This window comes from Crinia signifera, chromosome 9, assembly GCF_055691185.1.
Source record: "Crinia signifera chromosome 9, ASM5569118v1, whole genome shotgun sequence".
Classification (NCBI taxonomy): Eukaryota; Metazoa; Chordata; class Amphibia; order Anura; family Myobatrachidae; genus Crinia; species Crinia signifera.
In genome coordinates this window covers 7680329-7700367 of record NC_139225.1, presented here as the reverse complement: position 1 = coordinate 7700367, position 20039 = coordinate 7680329, and the positions used below count along the sequence as shown (strand labels likewise).

Below are 20039 nucleotides of genomic sequence, written 5' to 3'. Positions count from 1 at the left end.
AAAAGGTCAGAGGAAGCGTACCGCCGCCCCTCGCGGGCTCGCTGCGCTCGCCACGCTTCGGGTTCGCGTTTATAGTGGGAGGGTGGCGTGGGGGTGCATTTAACATTGTAAGCACCCATTAGGGTGCTTATACAATGTTTAATCGCATCGCATCGTATGGCATTGTATGCCATATACAATGCCATACAATTTTAAAATTGTATGGCATTGTACAATATCGCGCGATATCGTATGCCTTATGGTAGCGTACCGTATAATGTCACCTTTTTGAGATTGGATAGTTTTATATAATAGTGACCTATTGTGAGGAGTGATTGAGACCTTTAACATTGAGAGAGAGTACTGTCAGTGTCATGTTATAAATGTATAGATTGTTGCCCGCAACAGTGTCTGGGAAAAAATTAAAGGAGAAAGAGGGGGGGAGGGAAAGAGGGGAGGGGACTAACTAGAAATAAAGAAAAATGGGAGGGGAGTGAGCAACACTACCCCCTCGTTCCCCATAAGTCAGAGGAGGGAAAAAAAGGGGGAGAGGCCCACTAAATGTGCACCCTAAAAAGGTGGGAAAAGGCCATGTTATTATTTATTATTTGAAACACTTTTTCTCATTTGGCAAGTTCATTTGTAGATTATATAAATCATTTTCGTTTGTATTCATTCACATATTTCTGTACATAAATGAGTCATTTCAAATAACTAGGAATTGAGTAAATACTAATAATTATTTACATTACACTAATATATGCCATTGTCCATGGATTAAAAATATTCCTAAAAATCATTTAAGTCATCTAAGATGGAATTGCACACGATAGTGCAATTTACCGTATGAGGAACAAAGGGATCTCATGGTTCAGAATTTTAGAGATCAGGGTTAACCAGAATCTATATTGAAATAGGTTGCCGTTCAAGTCAATGGTTTTTTCAAGAATGAGATTTCTAATAATAAATTGAAAAAAAAAGAATTCCCTTTATTTCAAAATCCATTCAAGGTTCTTATGAAATTCGTTGAATTCTCAACCATAATTTCATTATACTACAAGATACGAACCTTACAAAATGTATTGTTTCTAAACATACTATTTTTTTTTTTTTTTTAAATCATGATTTATGAAACCATCAAGTGCTCACTGATCATAAGAAATAAATGTTTAAGGAAAAAGGGTCAACACAAATAAGGTCAAAATAACAATAGTCAATACATGAAATGGTCAACATGAGTTTTGTTTTTGGTCTTTTTTAATATTTTACGATCCACATGGACTCCAACTAGGAATAGTAGTGTGTGCCAAATGCCGTGGTAACTGAGCGAGACACCTTGCACAAAGCATGGTGAGGGAATCAAGCCACGCGAGGAGACGTGGCACACTCATTTGGAGTCCATGTTATGAAATCAACAAATTGACACCACCAAATCATGAAAAACTAATTTCAACCTTTACTGAAAATCATTTGCATGTTGACCTTTTTTTGCGTTGAGGTTTGCCTATGTCAACCTTGTGCATTTCAACTATTTTCCTCAACCTTTTGACTGTCGACATAGACCAGGTTTGCCTACCCTCCCGGAATGCCCGGGAGGGTCCTGAAAATCGTGTCCCCCTCCTGTCCCCCCGGAAAGGTGGGCAACCCTCCCGGAATCTGGGGGACCCCCTCTTTGCCCCCTGATCGCGGCTTCCGCTGCCTGACCGCGGCATCAACATAACCCTATCTGCTGATCTCTGAAGAGGGGGCGGGGCTAAAGTGTCATAACGTGTAATTTTAGCCCCACCCCCTCCACGGAGATCAGCAAATTGGGCCATTTACTATCATGGGGGCGGGGCTTAATGATGGCACACTTAAGCCCCCCCCCCCCCCGAAGTCCTACTGAAAGTCTCATCTCCGGGCTTCTCCCGGAGAGGAGACTATAAAAGTCGGCAACCCTGACATAGACACTGTCAACAATACAAATCCTTACCAACAAACAAACATCAAAGCCAATACAACTGGAGAACTTTATCCTATTATACAACTGGCTAATTGCTAATTCTATTATTGTGTTTGTGTTTTGGAATGTCCTTGGTCTTTGCAATTTGTGGGTAGAACAGATTAGATTGGTTAAAACAAAGTTCAGAGAGCAGACAATCAGCAGCCTGGAAAAATTAGAAGAAACTAGAAGAGATAATAGATTAAACTTTGTCATTGTGGATTTTTAAATTAGACTGGATGGAGTAAATTTACTAAAATGTGAGTTCTAATGTTGAAGATGGGATGTTGCCATAGCAACCAATCAGATTCAACATCCCATCTTCACTAGAACTCACATATTAGTAAATGTATCCCTTTGTACCACATTAGTCTTAATTAAGCATTTGATTACTGCTTACTGTATCTTATCAGTGTTTAGTCTTTATGGGAGCCAACAGTAATCAAATTAATCTGCAGTCTTTGAATAAATGTATTAATTAGAATTTTTTAAATATTGTTTTGTTTCGCAATCTGGCAGTGTTGACATAATGGCCCTGATTCTGATCCCTTCACTCCCCTGCGCGTTCACACAGGGAAGCAATGTTCAGCAACTGTGCATGCGCATTGTTAGGCGCCGTGGCCGCTCACCTGGGGTGCGCCTGCGCTCCTTCTGCTGTCCCTGCAGGAGGCTCAGGGGCAGGCTCTGGCGGCGGCCATCGGCGGTTAGGTCCGGCGGGGGTTGCCTGGCAAAGCTCCGGGCCTCCTGCCTGTGATTGGTGGCGGGACCAGGGGCTTGCTGGCAATTTTTAGCCTGGGGGGCAATTCCAGAGCACTGGCCCATAAGTACCAGTATAAAATTATGGATCATGATAATACAGGGCTTGACAAATTTTCTTAAAATCTAGGAGCCAGCATGAAAGTGTAGGAGCCAGACAAACTTTTGAATTTTTTCACTTTATATTCTGCTGCCGCTGGCTGTAGGTCTGCTCAGTACTTCCTGGACACTACGGATTGCCCGCCCCACTCACACCACCCGAGTGCTCAGCGCAGCACAGACCCTGCCACTGCCCAGGACCCAATTTCCCCTGGCAGCTCCCCTGGAGACCTCGTGAACGATTAGGCACTTGATGTGCCATTTTTTTTAAATTGGGATAAATCACATGCGAAATTCCCAGGGAGCTGAGGGAGCAGGAGTGTTAAAAAAAAGACAAAAAAAAACACCTGGGCAGCAGCGAGGTCTGTGCTGTGCTGAGCGCTCAAGTGGTGTGAGTGGGGCGGGCAATCAGTAGTGTCCTGGAAGCTCTGAGCAGACCTGCAACCAGCGGCAGCAGAATTTAAAATGAAAAAATTCAAAAGTTCTTTCGGCCACTGATTCGCTAAGAGTGCTCTCTCTCAGGTAATCAGCGGCGAGGCAGAGTGGAGGTTGGTACAGAATGACAGGAGATACACTAGGTCCAGTCATCTGTGTGGCAGGGTTTGTGTAAGAACCCCAGTGGAAGGACCTGCAGATTTACTATAAATGAATTTTTTTGCATATCAAAAAACCCAAAAAACAAAACACATTTGATTTCATATCCTAGTAAACTATTGAAATAAGATTAATGTTTAAAATTTAATTTAATGGTCATAACCCTAGTCTTGCTTGTCTGTTGCATCTCTAAATAGTGAAAATAAAAAAAATACATTTGTACCTTGTTGAAAATAGCATGCATCCTCTACGTTTTGAGCTGGCAGCATCTGATCAGTGCTGCTAACACCAACCATCCCGCTGGCATTACAGCCCTTACTGGCACCAGGTAGGAGAGGGGGAAGGTGGAGGTCAGGCATTGCTGCCCATGCTGACCTCTAGCAGGAGGAAGGGGGGGGGGTCGGGCTCTACCGCCCCTCATTACCAGAAGGAGGTGAGTCGGGCTCTGCAGCCGTGGACCGCCATCAGGTGGGGAGATGGGAGAGGGGGGAGGGTGCTGCTGCCGCTGACCCTCCAGCAGAAGGGGAGATGGGGGGTTGGGCTCTGCTGCCATGGACCTCCATCAGGTGGGGAGATGGGAGAGGGGGCTGCTGCCGCTGACCCTCCAGCAGAAGGGGAGTTGGGGGGTTGGGCTCTGCTGCCCGACTCGAGCTGCCACTGACCTCAAGGTGGGGAGCGGGGAAGTCAGGCTTTGCTGCCGGCGACCCTCCAGCAGAAGGGGAGATGGGGGCTGGGCTCTGCTGCCGGCCTCTCTGCCCTGCATTGCGCCGTCCTCCGAGTAATATCTGTCCTCCTCCAGCCGTTCTGGCGGCTCCGGCGTCATGACGACACACACGCGGTGTACGTCATGCTGCAATGCCAGAAATCAGGAGAACAAAGGAAGTTACAGACGGCCGGGGCCTGCCGCCTGCACATATGTTTATGTATCCCAGGAGGCCGGCGGCCATTCAGGAGGCCGGCGGCCATGTTTCTGTAGCCGCGGTGCCGCCTGCAGGACATGACAGGAGGAGGTAACATACGAGCCGGCCCGCAGCAGTATTAGTTAGAGCGGCCCGGGGGGCACATGGCACTCTGCCCCCCGGCCCAGCCCGCCCCTGGGCGGGACGTTGCTAGGCAACGCCCCGAACTTCCGCCCGACATCCAGTGATGGCAGCAGCTGCGCGGCTCCCATGCCAGCAGGTGGGGATTTCAAAATATAAACCAGCTCCTGCTGTTACATGGCACCAGTTATAATGTCCTGGGTGTCTCTTAGCAGCCTCAGTCAGTTTGTTCCTGGTTTCCGTGCAGCAGTATGTTAGTCTGTCAGCCTGTCGGTTTGCCTTTCAGCTACAAGTATTCCTGGTCTTATCAAGTTGTCATCTTTTCAGATAAGTCAGCGTATACCAGTCTTGTGTATTTATATTAATCTTTACGGAGTCACCTTGTGCATTGTTGCATTTACTATTGTTATCACTTTATCATCCTGTGTATTGTTACACCTATTTGTTATCTTTAATATGTCATCTTTTGAGCATTGTTGCTCCCCTGGGAACTCTGCGGGTACCCCGTCCCGTGTGGCACCATGTTTTATTATTATTATTATTATTATTATTATTATTATTATTATTAAAACGAGTTGATGCATTTTAATGGGTTAAACTAAACGGGGCCACACCTCATGTATATGCGCATTTTTGCTTTCAAAATTCCCTGTTTGATACCATTATGCTGATTTTTTATTTATTTAACTGTTTAACTAACTGTTTAACTGTGAAATAATTTATTTTAAATAAATGACAGATTAAATGAAAACACTTTGAGGAAGAAGACTGCACAAAAGTTCTCCCTGATGTCAAATCAGTTCATCAGAATTCGGGGATGCACTGGGTTGACCAATGAAGGTCGAAAGGCGTAAGGTCAACACCTGAAATAGTTCGACAAAGGTTATGTTGACAGGGTTGGAAGGTCAACACAAGCATTAGTTTGGCAATGGGAAGGTCGATAGTCAAAACGTTGACATGAGTTTTTCACATTTTTATGAGCCGACATGTGCCTACAGACATTATTTCATGCCCTACCATACACTAGAGTATGGAGGGGGAACAAAATAGTGCCCGAAGCATATCGAGAGCAGAGAGCCATGTGAGTGGATGCGGTACAATTGGACGGTGTCCATGATGACTATATCGACATTCGGGACAAGAAAACATTAAAACCACATGTCGACCATTGTCGAAATAATGCTTTCAGGTGTTGACCTATTTCAGTCTGTTGACCTTCAGTGGTTGACCCAATGCATGTCGACCTAAATGGGGTCAACCCAATGGCCCATACCCAGAATTAGAAGGGGTCTCTTATGCATGATTAGCTGAGCAATGTAAGAGACCTGTATGGATTGGGCCATAGACAAGGAAATAGCTGGAGATTAACTCCTTTGACATTGGGAAGAGCTCGTGTATGATTTGTCTTTATTTTTGTTTTTTGGGGGCTTTTTTATTTGTGTCAAGCTAATAAACAAAAGTTACGACTGAAACGAGGATTTTCGTCAAACAGGGCAAGCAGTAATTTGGCTCCTCCTCCCTTTTTGTATGCGCATATGTGTATAACATCCAGCACCCGGGGCATGCTACCCCTCACCCAATACCCACCCTCTAGTTTAGGCCCTGCAAGAGTTTTGTTAAGTGTTCAATTTAGACATCATTGGAAGAAAAAATATTAGGTCAATATTAATTATGCAACATTATTTCAATTATTATCAATAAAAGAGCTGTAGATCAAAGGGTCGCCAGTGTCTAGGTCAACACCAAAAAGGTGAACATTGATAAAAGGTAAACACAGGACAAGGTCAAAAAAATTTTTTTACTTTTATTGGTGTCACTGTCGACACCTAAGCATATGGACGCCCATTTTGTGTAGTGCTTCTGGCCTGGTGCCTCGCACCACTTCTGCTGAATTTGGCATTCTTTAGCATTCCCAACTGGAGTTTATGTGGATTGCAAAGGATGAAAAAGTATAAAAAAAAAATTTTCAATGTTTCGTCCATTGCCATGTCAACCTTTTGTCAATGCCAGGCTTGTGCATGTTGACCTTTTGGTGTCCACCTATTGACTTTCGAACTAGACACTGTCAACTCATCATCCAGATACCCAATCAAGGGCCAACAAATTCTATGTTTCTATGGAGGTTATTCTGATCGTAGCGGCCAAACGTGCGTACGTTCGCTATTAACGTACGCTATCCGCACGCGGCCGTTGGGGTTAAGTCCACCCACAACTCAGCCGCATACGTACGGCCAGAAACAACGTCAAAGGGGAGTGGCGTACAATTGAGCGTACGCCAACGTACACGGACGGGCCAGCCCTTACACTCCGACAACTGGCGTACAACAGAGCGTACGCCACCGTTTACGGACGTCTCTCGCCCAACTTCCCACCGACTTCTTGCGGCTATCTGAGCGTACGCCAGCTTGCACGGACGGGTCCCTATTGTTTTCAATAGAAAACTCAGCTTATGTCACCGCTCGTGAGAGTGAACGTACGTCCGTGTACGCTGGCATACCCTTCACATATATGGACCTGCAAATCTTGCCTTTGAACTATAATTATGAAAATTAATTAATTGATTGAATTAATTAATGTGCAAAATAGTGGCCATGGGCTTAAAACATTGCTGAAACATCCTTTGTAGGTGTTAGATGTGGTTTATGTTATTGTATCATAAATACAAAACCTATGTTTGTATTAGAGTGAACACGTTGACACATGTCGACTTGTGTAGATTGAGTGTGCTACTGTGTAAAGTCTATGAAAGCACGTAGTGAATGTGTCTAACTGTTTAACAAATACCTACCTTAGCATATATAAGCAGGTCTTTAAAAGATTCTTACCTTAAATTAAACAAACCTTTAAATGTAGAGAAGTATTGAAAGATAAGCTTCCAATGTGTTTGAGTGCTGTGTGTGGCTTGCAGGTAGTGAAATCATGGTTTGGACTTAATAGACTGCAGCATTGCTTATTACATTCAGGTGTATGTGTTTGAGTAGTAATCAGCGTTAATTAGCAAACCCAGGCGCACGCTGGCATGCGGTATCTGTAGGGGTGGTTTGAGATGGCGGTTGGCGGCCGCCTGTTTTGTGTCCGAAATGAACGGTGCTTTAGTCGATCGTGCGGTAGTAGCACCACTCATTTTTGGTGCACACCCCCGTGTACCCCCTTATTTACGCCCATTTTCCCTCATTATTTCGGCCGCTCCCCTCATCACGCCCCTATGCCGCCCCCAATGCCCGTACACTCGCTCACAGGTTTTTTCGCACGTAGAGACCCGTCCGTAAGCGTTGTGGAGTGTTCGCGCCTGCGCATTAGCGAATGTACGCATGCGCAGATCATAAAAAACCCCGGGACGTACGCGTACGGCCCGGCCGCACGAACCAGAATAAGGCCCTATGTTTCTAACATTATTTTAGCAATTTATTACATTTGGGATAATGTAAGAGTTAATAATTTTATTGAAGAGGGAGTTAATATTTATGAATTTTCCTAAATGGGTAATAATATTAATTTATGTGTCTAAAGTGGGTGAATATTAATAGTTATTTTTATGAAGTGGGTATGAATAATTTTATATATATATATAGCAGGAGAATCTGCACTCCCAATCCGGATAAATAACAACAATGGGGTGCTCCACTTAAAGTGCCACTCGTGTACCATATATAGTTCCAGGGGCTGATCTCGCAAAATCAACCAAGAGAGCACACGCCAAAATCCAACAAAATGATTTAATAATACATCACCAATGTGACATTAAGTCAGTCGACGTTTCGGACTGTACACAGTCTTTTATCAAGACAGCATCACAAACCAACCAAGCAGCTCAGCAGCAGTGCGGGGGGCAGTGTGGTGTACTGAGCCTGGGGCGCCCCTTTTAAAGGTCACTAACACACATAGGGGGTTATTCTGATTCACTCGGAAAGGCACAATCACTCTCTAATGGACAAAACCATGTGCACTGCAGGTGGGGCTGATGTAACATGTGCAGAGAGAGTTAGATTTGGGTGTTTTATTGTTTCGGTGCAGGGTAAATAATGGCTGCTTTATTCTTAAACTGCGATATAGATAACAGTTTGAAGTACACCCCCACCCAAATCTAACTCTCTCTGCACATGTTACATCTGCCCCACCTGGAGTGCACATGGTTTTGTCCATTAGAGAGTGATTATACCTTTCCGAGTGAATCAGAATAACCCCCATAATTCAAAACAACTGTGCCAAATTAATAGATTGTACAACAGGAGCCTGTAAGGCTCAAGCACACACATACCTAAATCGCCGTGTCTAGAGGTGATTACAGCATGTAAAACATCTATATATAGATATCAATGCATACATGTTAAAGATTTTAAAACAAGGGTAGCCAACTCCAGTCTTCGAGCGCTACCAACAGTTAATGTTTTCCAGATCTCCTCACAGAATCACAAGTGACGTAATTAGCTCCCACCTGTGGATCTTTTAAAATGTGTCAGTAATGAGTGCACCTGTGTACCTGTGAGGTGAGCTGGAAAACGAAGACTGGAGTTGGCTACCGCTGCTCTAAAACTATCTTTATAAAGCCCGGGTGCCAGAAGATTAAATAAATAGATGGATAGGAACACAATGGATCTCTTGGTGTATGCAATACCTAAACCAAATTTTATTTAGCAAAATGTAGCATTTAGGATCCTTGCGTAGCTACGCTGTTAAAAGCAAATTCTTTTAAATAGCAAAACATGGCTCAAAAATGTCAGTTATTGCAATAATGTCAACCAAATAAAATAATAAATAAATGAATAAAACAGCACACAGATGAGTTTGACATGTTAATAGTACATCGGGAAATATCCATCCATATAACAGTGCAATAAAAGCTTGCACCGTCTGGTAACATTTGGAGCCTGGTACCCTCCAGACAGGAGCCCTTATTCTGATCGGTGCGGCCGGAGCCGATTATGCGGCCAGGACCGTGCGTGCGAAACCCTGCCTTCCATACGGATCGCCAACTCCGTCCGTATGCGGTAAGAAGCTGTCCGAACGGACCGCACGTGTATTTTTCACGGAATACGCCTCCTCCATCTAAGGGAACCTCCCCTATCATTCAATGGTCGCAGACCATCGAATGCAGGACCGTGTGCTCCACCAGCACCCGCAACCTCAGACCACACGGACATTTTTCCGTGCAAAAGCCGGGATCTGGGCGGGCAGCTGACATCCGGCGATGTCATATGTCCGCCCCCTACACGTGCGTCACGGCCGCATTACCATACGTACGCCCAGCGTTTTCATGGGAACTCCCATGAAACGCGGGGCGTATGCATATGGTAATGAGCCCAAATAGCCCTTCATGCCCCTCTCCACCCCCTGTTCGGAGTGTTCACATTTCATGCGGGATTTGGCCGTACGCCCTGCTCGCACATGCGCAGAGACGCCTCTGCACATGCGCAGACACAAAACATCGGCGGGCTGAACGCACGCGGATATATCCACACCGATCAGAATAAGGGCCAGGGTCTCAGGAGGAAATCAGCGCAGTATGATGACTTATTTCTGGTAGCGTTACAATAATAGTGTTAGAAAATCTCATGTAAAACTGAATAAAGGTCTATTTACCTTCCAGCCTCATTCCTACGTTCAGACACTTTTGGAAACGGCAGTACGGACACCTTTTCCTCTGAGTTTTATCAATTTTACAGCTCTGGTTCTCTGTGCAGGTGTAACGCTTGTTATTCTGGACCGTCCTCTTGAAGAATCCCTGGATTTCGAAAAACATACCAGGAACATATTATATAACAAACACAAAACATACCAAAATAAAGTTACACAAAAGTTCAAGCGTTTGTCTTTTCATTTGATTTCAGTTATGCTTTTCCAATCTCCTGGACCTTCCTGGAGACTCCCAGATTGTTAGAGAGTCTTACAGGTTCTGGGGAAAGTAGTGAACTCTCCCATATCCGCTGGCTGAACTATGAAGTGGGAGGGACTATGCATTATGTCACAGTAGTCAGCCTTACAAAGCAGGAACTGCTACTTCCTCTCCTCGGACCTCCCATGCAGGTAAGTATGAAAGATGACAAGTATGCTCCTATCTATGAATCAGCCTCAGAGTTTTGTAACTGTTATGCAAGGTCTTGGTTCTAGGTTCTATATATATATATTTATCTCAAGCATAATCTGCATGTTCTGAAGACATGGATACTTTCCCAGAAACGTCAACAATAAATCTGCACTTGAGCCATTATACGAGGAGTGAAAACTTATGAGTGCTGCCACTTACGTATGCTGGGTATTTGAGGGGACCACCGCAGAGGAGGGCACCTGAGCAAGTTATCTCTACAGGGTGCCAGAGACTACACAGTGGCCCTGATTCTGGTTCACTCACAAAGGCAAATTCATTCTCAAATGGACAAAACCATGTGCACTGCCGGTGGGGCAGATGTAACATGTGCAGAGAGAATTAGATTTGGGTGGGGTTTTACTTCAAAGTGAGATCTATATTGCAGTGTAAAAATAAAGCAGCCAGTATTTTCCCTGCACAGAAACAAAATAACTCACCCAAATCTAATTTATATAGAAGAGTAAATAAATGAAATCAGGTGTTTTTCAATGGAACAATTACCACAGTATTTCATTAATCAACATGTCATTTACTCTTCTATATAGGATTTTATGGTTGATTGCATTGAAAACCAATAGACATAAAATGACATGTTGAATGAAATAGAGTGGTAATTCTTCTATCTTCCATCTGTTTTTATTTATTCTCCTATATACATTTATTTGATAAGCGCAGTGTTGATCTTGTATCTTCTGTTCCCACAAAATAACCCTAGCTTGTGCGTGTACAAGGGGGAAGAGAATCTAGATTGTAAGCTCCACATATTGCAGGTACTGATGTAAATGGCCAAATATTCTCTGTAAACCACTGTATGAATTAAGGTGTTTTTTTCCCCTGTTGTATATTTGTTCAGTTATGTTATACCCCTTTCACACCGCACTTGTTAAACTGTATATTGCCGTACTTTTCCCATTTCAAAACGTTTAAGGTTGCAGTGGGAAAGCGCCGGAGTTGATTAACCGGTTAAAGATAACCGGTATTTCAAAACGTTTAAAAAGCGGAGTCCTACACGTTTCAGAGCCGGTTTTTATGCAGTGAGAATGGCTCTGAAACGGTATTTAGTAAAAACAACAGATTACAGACCTGCGATAGGCTGTCCCCTGCATTCTGCCTTGAAACGTGTTCAGGGGATTAAACGGGTTGACTGATGTGAATGGTACTTAAACGGTATTTAAAACGTTAATCGACTGCAATGTGAAGGCTCAGACCCATTTTAAATACCGTTTAAAGATACTGGTTTTTATACTTGTTTGCCCCTGGTTTTGTACCTTTGCTTATGTACAATTCAAAAATGTTAAAGTTTGACTTTTAAAAAAGTTGCAATTCATTCACCAAACTCGAATCTGAATAATGTTAAATATATTATGCAATGAGGATTAGCATCTTTTATTTAATGTAGTTGAATAAATGCACCATTCTGACATCAAAATTTCTAATTCCCTCATTTACTCACTGTGTATGTGTCCATGGCACTTTTGCAAGAGATAGCTATGTGTGCCTATTAGTTCTACAGAATAAACACTGAAACAAAGTAATTATTGTCAATCTAATGTTACAAATTCTTCGCAGCTTCAGGATATCTACAGTGTTGCTGATTTATGTATTTTTTAAATGTTTCGACCGAACAATAGGTCTCGTTGTGTTATGTGACATGGCATAGTTTCCCCTCAGATGCGAAGCAAGCTATGTGTTCCTGATGGAGACATATTTGTACCATGTTGATACCAGAACACAAGTGTTATTATGTTACAAGTGATTACCTATCGTTATTACCAACAAAATGCTAAATTATGTAATGCCATAAAATATTTTATATATTTATGGGTGATATGTCAAGAGCAAGTTAACATCTAATCAAATTGTAAGCATTTCGTAAGTGTCTCAAGTGTTTTCACAGTGAAAAATGATTGATACAATACAACCTCAATATTATCACTGTATCATCTGCACTTAGAATGGAAAAACTATATCACACTACTTGTACATGCAATAAACCTTTTTAGACTTTTTCTGCATATAATTATAATGTAAGAGAAATGTACGCATCCAGATTTTTCTTTAGGAAATCAATGGGAGTAGCTTAAATATATACCATAAAACATGTGAAATCTTAAACCTTTTTTTTTTTTAAATTGTAAAAAAATATATATCAATGAATGAATTATGCAATAGTACCTGGTATAATATTGGTATTATCGTAAGCAATTACTAGAGTAGTTAATGTATGTCAATTCAATTGCTGTGAAAATAAGCATTTTAATTGAAGCTTACTTGAAAACATATCTCTGACAGTTTAAATCAGCGATAATGTATATTATGTGAGTTAATGTATCATAATGAAATATAGGTTAAGCTGCCAAATCAACATGTCATATATACTTTTAATGAACTCGGTTCATGCTTACTGGGTTAACAGACATAGTACAGGCAAATTCGGCATTTGTTAAATATAAATATGCTCCTATCTGTCATCCTAATTTAAACCTATATTTAATAGTATTACTATCTATCTATCTATCTATCTATCTATCTATCTATCGGTGATCTTCAAAATCCTGGCGTATACTGGAGTATGACCGGAGAGGTAGTGCCGCACTTCACTGCACATCACTGCTATCTATATATCAAATCTAACTATCTATCTATCATTGTATATCTATCTATCTATCTATCTATCTATCTATCTATCAAATCTAACTATCTATCTATCATTGCATATCTATCTATCTATCAAATCTAACTATCTATCTATCATTGCATATCTATCTATCTATCTAACTTTGCTAATTTGAGTAGTACATCCCATGCTTTGTATCAAACTTGGTGTTGTAATTTTTCTACATACAGTGTGGGACTCCTGTGTACAGTCCATTGCAGGACACCACTGCTGTTCCCAGGGACATCTGCAGCAGTGATTATAATTACATTATCGCTGAGTTATAGTTAAGCCAGAGACCTTGGTGTATATATGTATGTACATGTGCCTGTGTGTGTGTGTGTGTGTGTGTGTGTGTGTCTGTGTGTGTGTGTGTGTGTGTGTGTGTATGTATATATATATATATATATATATATATATATATATATATATATATATATATATATATACAGTATATATGGCATGCTAACTGGCATAAGGCTCACGGTACACATTGGCTTTGGGGACATGCCCCTGTCGTCAGGACGCGTAGATAGGTGTATAATACCTCTATGTGTATTGTCCCCTGAAACGTTGACAGACCTTGTGATGCAATAAACCTGGTTCTCGGTTTCACCACTTATTTGCCATCTCTGAGTGCCCATGCTTACAGATGAGATATATATATATATATATTCTCCTTTTTTGCCGGCACTCCCAAACAACTTGATCCGGTGCACTCCAATTCAATTTCATATGGATCCAATAAATGCCCCTTTCAGACCGCACTTTTTACCCATTATTTTAGCAGTTTTTTTTACCATTTTAAAACGGTTATTTGTGCAGTCTGAAAGGTGCCGAGTGAATTTACTGGTTCTATTGAACTGGTATTTCTAAACGGTGATAAAGCAGGGTCCTACCTGTTTCAGACCCGTTTTTTTTTTCATCCACTGTTTTCTATGGGTTGTGAAGGAACAAAAACATTTTTTTGCATTGAAATACCGTTTAAAGATATGCGGTGTGAAAGGGGTTTAAGCTGGCAGACCCGTTTTTAGAACCATTTTAAAATACCTGGTCAAAGCCAGTTTTGCAGTCTGAAAGCAGCATAAGAGAGGCACACGGACACAATCCAGCTTTAAATCAGTGTATTTAAATGGGCATAGTATAGCACTATAGATCGCTTTCGGGGTCGCCACCCCGTCCTCAGGATATCAGCCCTTCACATACAAGTGACCATATGTATATATATATATATATATATATATATATAGGCACTTATGAATTATATAGCTTCCCTTCTGGACTTGTAACTGCTATTACTGGTGCCTGTCCTTATGTTTCCCCCCTATATCCCTATAGATTGTAAGCTTGCAGCAGGGCCCTCCTACCTCCAAGTCTGTCTGTTGTTACCCAGTTTGTCTTATCACTGTCTACTATTGTAAAGCGCAACGGAATCTGCTGCGCTATATAAGAAACTGTAAATAATAAATAAATATATATATATATATATAAATATATATATATATATATATATATATATAGTAACTCCGTGAACCCGGCACTCGGACCCTCCTAGGGTTGCCTTGCTCAGGTGCCTTCTGTGCTGGCAAACTGCCCAACGTATAGTACTCCGGAAGCAGCGGCACTCTGAGTCTTGTAAAAAGTGAAAAAATTCATGCTTTTTCACTGTTTACAAGACTCAGAGTGCCGCTGCTTCCGGAGTACTATATATATATATATATATATATATATATAAATATATATATATATATATATATATACAGAAGTCCACTGTCAGGTTTTTTATGGCTTGACAAAAAAAGCCAAATAAAGGCGTTAAAACATTGCAGTAACAATGAGAGGTGGGAATCATTTACTGACGTCCGGAGGGCTGCCAACAGTGATTTTCTACATGTACAATGCTGCGCATATTTGGAAGGCACCCAGCAAGCTATCTACCAGTTAGGTAGGTGCCGGCTAAGAGACTGTATGTATATATTTATATATACTGACGAAGTCCTATGACGAAACGCGTAGGGGCGTGGCCTGTGTACCGCTGGAGATCGGTGTACCGCTGGAGATCGAGCTGTGTGGCTGCTCTCGCTCAAAGACGCTGAGGTGCCGGGTTCCGGAATTGACATTGTGCTGTTGGAGCAGTGAGAGGTCCCGTGAGTGAACTACAAGTGCCTGCAGTTTGTGCCAGTGGTTATTTGATATATATCCTGTGGTAGCCAGCCCACACCGGAGGAACACCTCGGTACGGGTTCTACCTTCATAATAGGAGATTTGCTGTTAGAATTGTCCACCTGTTTTAAATAAACGGTATTACACTATGAAGCGCCCCCTCTATTTGTTTTAGATAGAAATGTTCTGAAGTTCCTGTGGGAATCGGGTTCACCAGTGGGGAGCTGCTGCCCTAAACAAGTTAACCCATTGGACTGAGTGTGGATAAGGATCACTTTTTAAGTGTTCCTATAAGGACAGAAAAAGTGTCAGCGCACCTATAATTTTATTGATAGATATATATATCATCTATACATATGACTAGTGTCTGTGAGTCTCTGAAACACTGCCATCTGCTGGTAGTGTTTCAGTGAAATTACATCGCTTTCTCATGCATGCACAAACACAGAAGGTAGCAGACTAGCTTTCAAAGCTTACAATAAATATATATATATATATATATATATATATATATATATATATATATATATGTATGTATACATAGAAATTATACCATTTAGTAAAGGTACCATATTATCACATCCTTAATAATTGTATAATTAGTATTCCTATTAAGATTCTCCTGTTAATGTATAATGTATAATGTATTCTCATCTCTAAGGTTTACTACCAGTTAAAATGATGACCCTTTGTGAATAAGCTCAATGACCTCCTACAGTATTTCAGATGTAAATCTGATCCAATTACACAATACACAATTCACACCACACACAGAATTATATTTATAACTGTCCTGCAAGGTTTCATATCAAAAAATGTTTCAAGTATCATTCTCTGACATCTGATTTGCTTATACTTCAGGAAACGTTTACAAGATATTATCAAAGGGGCCAACTCTGTGGGTGCTGTGAGTGTCTGAGTACCCTAAAGCGGGGTACACATGAGACAATGTCTACCTATAAGAACATCGCCCCCCCCGCTGGGATCTTGCGGTAGAGTCAGCATCAGAAGTGCATACACACTTGGCGATACCGGCAGTGAGAGAGCGCTGGCAGTAGCCATATCAATGTCTTCTGTCACTCGCAACCGGAGGATGTTGTTGAAGACTCGCGTCTAGCGTGTACCCAGCTTTAATGTTTGTGTTGTCACTGCCAATTAGAATGTGGCTGCTCCCATATTCAGTCATAAGGGAGGTGTGTATCAAGAGTACTCCCAAGTTGTGAAAAATTGGCCCCAACATGTTTTATATATTTATGGCTTCGCATCTATACAAATAAATAAATGTACTATGACAATAGTTAAATTACCAATGCATTAAAGGTTGAGTATCCCTTATCCGAAATGCTTGGACCACGATTTTGGAATATATATTTTATCCATACTTACCTAGTCCCCTCGTGGTGCCCCGATGGTCCCCCAGCATCCATGACAACCTTCAGGATCCCCTTTAGCGGCATCTCCGGTCCCATGGGTGCATTGCGTGGTCATGCCGGTAATATCACCGGCGTACTCAATGCTCTGCTGGGACCGGAGATGCCGCTGAAGAGGATCTCGGAGGTTGCCGTGAACATCTGGGAATGAGGTAAGTATGAAAAAAGGGGAAGGGGGAAAAACTGAATATTCTGAAAACAATGGAGCCTCCCAACACGGGGAGTGATAGGAGGGTGGCGAGAGATGCCTGCTTTTCCTAATGGCACAGAGATCCCAGCTTTTCCTAATCCCCATCTGTGTGTCTAAGCATTATTAAACTATTGCTGTAAATACAATATACAGTACGCCAATGGTTGCATTTATTATACACAATCCATTCCTCCCAGCTTGACCGATTCCAGGTGGCAGCAAATGTTCTGTCTGGATTTCCTTCTTAAGTTATAATTGATGTCACCCGTGTTGAAGCACCTTTCTTATCAATTAAATAGATCAACACAGGTGATGCCAATGATATATTAAGAGGGTACTTGTTTCCTAGCACGGCCACAATCGCGGGCATCGGGTGTAATTTTTAGTGGCCTGCGATGCGACCGACGCGATGCCCCCGATTTTGCCATTGAAATGCATTGAAAACAGTGAAAATCGCGTCGGTCGCGTCGTGTGCGGCTAAAAATGCTTAAATGGTCCACACGCGATGGCCGCGATTTTCCCATAGGGAACAATGTTAAATGGGTAACTTTACCCGCGATGACCGCGATTTCCCATAGGAAACAATGTTAAATGGGTCAATTTACCCAAATCATCATAGAGAACAATGGTAAATGGGCCAGAAACCCCAAAAAACCCCCCTGACCAGTGAAATGGCCCCCCAAAAGTAGTTTACGCCACCCCGCGATCAACGTGAACCCGAAGCGTGGCGAGCGCAGCGAGCCCGCGAGGGGCGTCGGTACGCGTCCTCCGACCTTTTCATACCCCCACTATCCACGTCGACGTGGAGTTGAGAACAGAATAGTGTGGCGAGCGCAGCGAGCCACCGAGCCCGAAGCGTGGCGAGCGCAGCGAGCCCCGCGAGGGGACGCGGATACCTTCACAGGTAAACGCGTCCCTTCGCGGGCTTCACAGGTATCCGCGTCCCCTCGCGGGGCTCGCTGCGCTCGCCACGCTTCGGGCTCGGTGGCTCGCTGCGCTCGCCACACTATTCTATTCTCAACTCCACGCCGACGTGGATAGTGGGGGTATGAAAAGGTCGGAGGACGCGTACCGCCGCCCCTCGCGGGCTCGCTGCGCTCGCCACGCTTCAGGTTCACGTTGATCGCGGGGTGGCGTATACTTCTTTTGGGGGGACATTTCAATGTTCAGGGGTGTTTTGGGCCCATTTACCATTGTTCCCTATGATAATTTGGGTAAATTGAGCCATTTCACATTGTTTCCTATGGGAAATCGGGGTCATCGCGGGTAAATTGAGGCATTTAACATTGTTCTCTATGGGGAAATCGCGTCTGGCCCATCGCACCCGATTTTTTAGTGCATGCGATGCCCGCGATGCCCCCGATTTTACACCCGATGACCGCGATCATGATCGTTGTGGCCGTGCTAGGAAACAAGTACCATTAAGAGTGAAGTCCAGATAGAGAGGATTTGTCCCTCCTGGAATGGGTCATGTTGGGAGATATGCGAAATGTAGTATAAACCTGCCTACTGTCCACCGGAGCCCCCTGTCTAGTGTACCAGGCACCCCCAAGGCTAAATCCGGCCCTGTCCATGGTATCTTTGTAGACATGCAGCTATATACAGTAAGTTACCATCTATTTCATTGCAAAAAAAGTGTAGCTTTACATATAGTTTTAATAATATGTCATATTATGAAATATTAATACACAAATATATGAAAATAAGAGTAAGTTAAATAGAGAAGCTGGAATGTGATAGGCCAGAGATGCAACTGAGTTTAATCAAGGTTAATTAACCCGAGCAAAGGATAACGAAACACAATGGAACATTAGATAACAATATGTGATTTAATGGGATTAATCATGAGATAAATAACCCAAAGGAAAAAGAAAGCTTCCAATGTTCTATAGTTCACTGACTATCGGGAGAGATGAAAATGTGAACGATCTACAGTATTATTCCGTCATCTAAATGAATAGCTAAGGAAGTGAGTAATCACCTAAGACATGCAAAGATCACATCATTAAAGGAGATCAATGGACTACTAAACAATTAATAAAGAGATATACTAAGATAGATAGATAGATAGTAAGATAGATAGATAGATAGATAGATATGTAATGATAGATAGATAGATATGTAATGATAGATAGATAGATAGATAGATAGATAGATAGATAGATAGATAGATAGATAGATAGATAGATAGATAGATTATAATGTGAAAAAGATAGATAGATAGATAGATAGTAAGATAGATAGATAGATAGATAGATAGATATGTAATGATAGATAGATAGATATGTAATGATAGATAGATAGATAGATAGATAGATAGATAGATAGATAGATAGATAGATAGATAGATAGATAGATAGATAGATAGATAGATAGATAGATAGATAGATAGATAGATAGATAGATAGATAGATTATAATGTGAAAAAGATAGATAGATAGATAGATAGATAGATAGATAGATAGATAGATAGATAGATAGATAGATAGATAGATAGATAGATAGATAGATAGATAGATAGATAGAATGATTAGAATGATTAGAATGCAAAATAGATAGATAGATAGATAGATAGATAGATAGATAGATAGATAGATAGATAGATGAGATGCGAAAAAGATAGATAGATAGATAGTAGATAGATAGATAGATAGATAGATAGAAAGATAGATAGATAGATAGATAGATAGATAGATAGATAGATCTGCAAAATAGATAGCAATATATATATATATATATATATATATATATATATGAGATAGATAGATAGATAGATAGATAGATAGATAGATAGATAGATAGATAGATAGATAGATAGAGATGTAGAGGGTTCATAAAAGTGATCATAAGCAGTATATCCAGTTGTTCGACATGTTGGATTTAAGCAACCAATCAGGCTGCAGATTGCTGGAACATGAGAATAATCTGCTGATTTTTAGGCTGTAATTAGTTATTATTTCAGTGGCCACTTCCATGATCTACAAATCTGATCTTTGAATGAAAATGATCTGCAGTCAGTATAAAACATCTGCAATGTATGGGCATATCGGTGGGTAGAAGAATCAT

General features: G+C 41.7%; 1 protein-coding gene across 2 annotated transcripts in view; it reads right to left on the bottom strand.

Moving 5' to 3' along the window:
* Nucleotides 1-20039, bottom strand: part of NR5A1 (nuclear receptor subfamily 5 group A member 1) — a 120496-nt gene that overhangs the window by 93147 nt on the left and 7310 nt on the right. For both annotated transcript variants that reach the window (XM_083160994.1, XM_083160993.1), the window contains exon 3: nucleotides 10030-10171. In XM_083160994.1, coding sequence (XP_083017120.1) covers nucleotides 10030-10171 — 142 coding nt within the window. The remainder of the gene's footprint in view (nucleotides 1-10029; nucleotides 10172-20039) is intronic.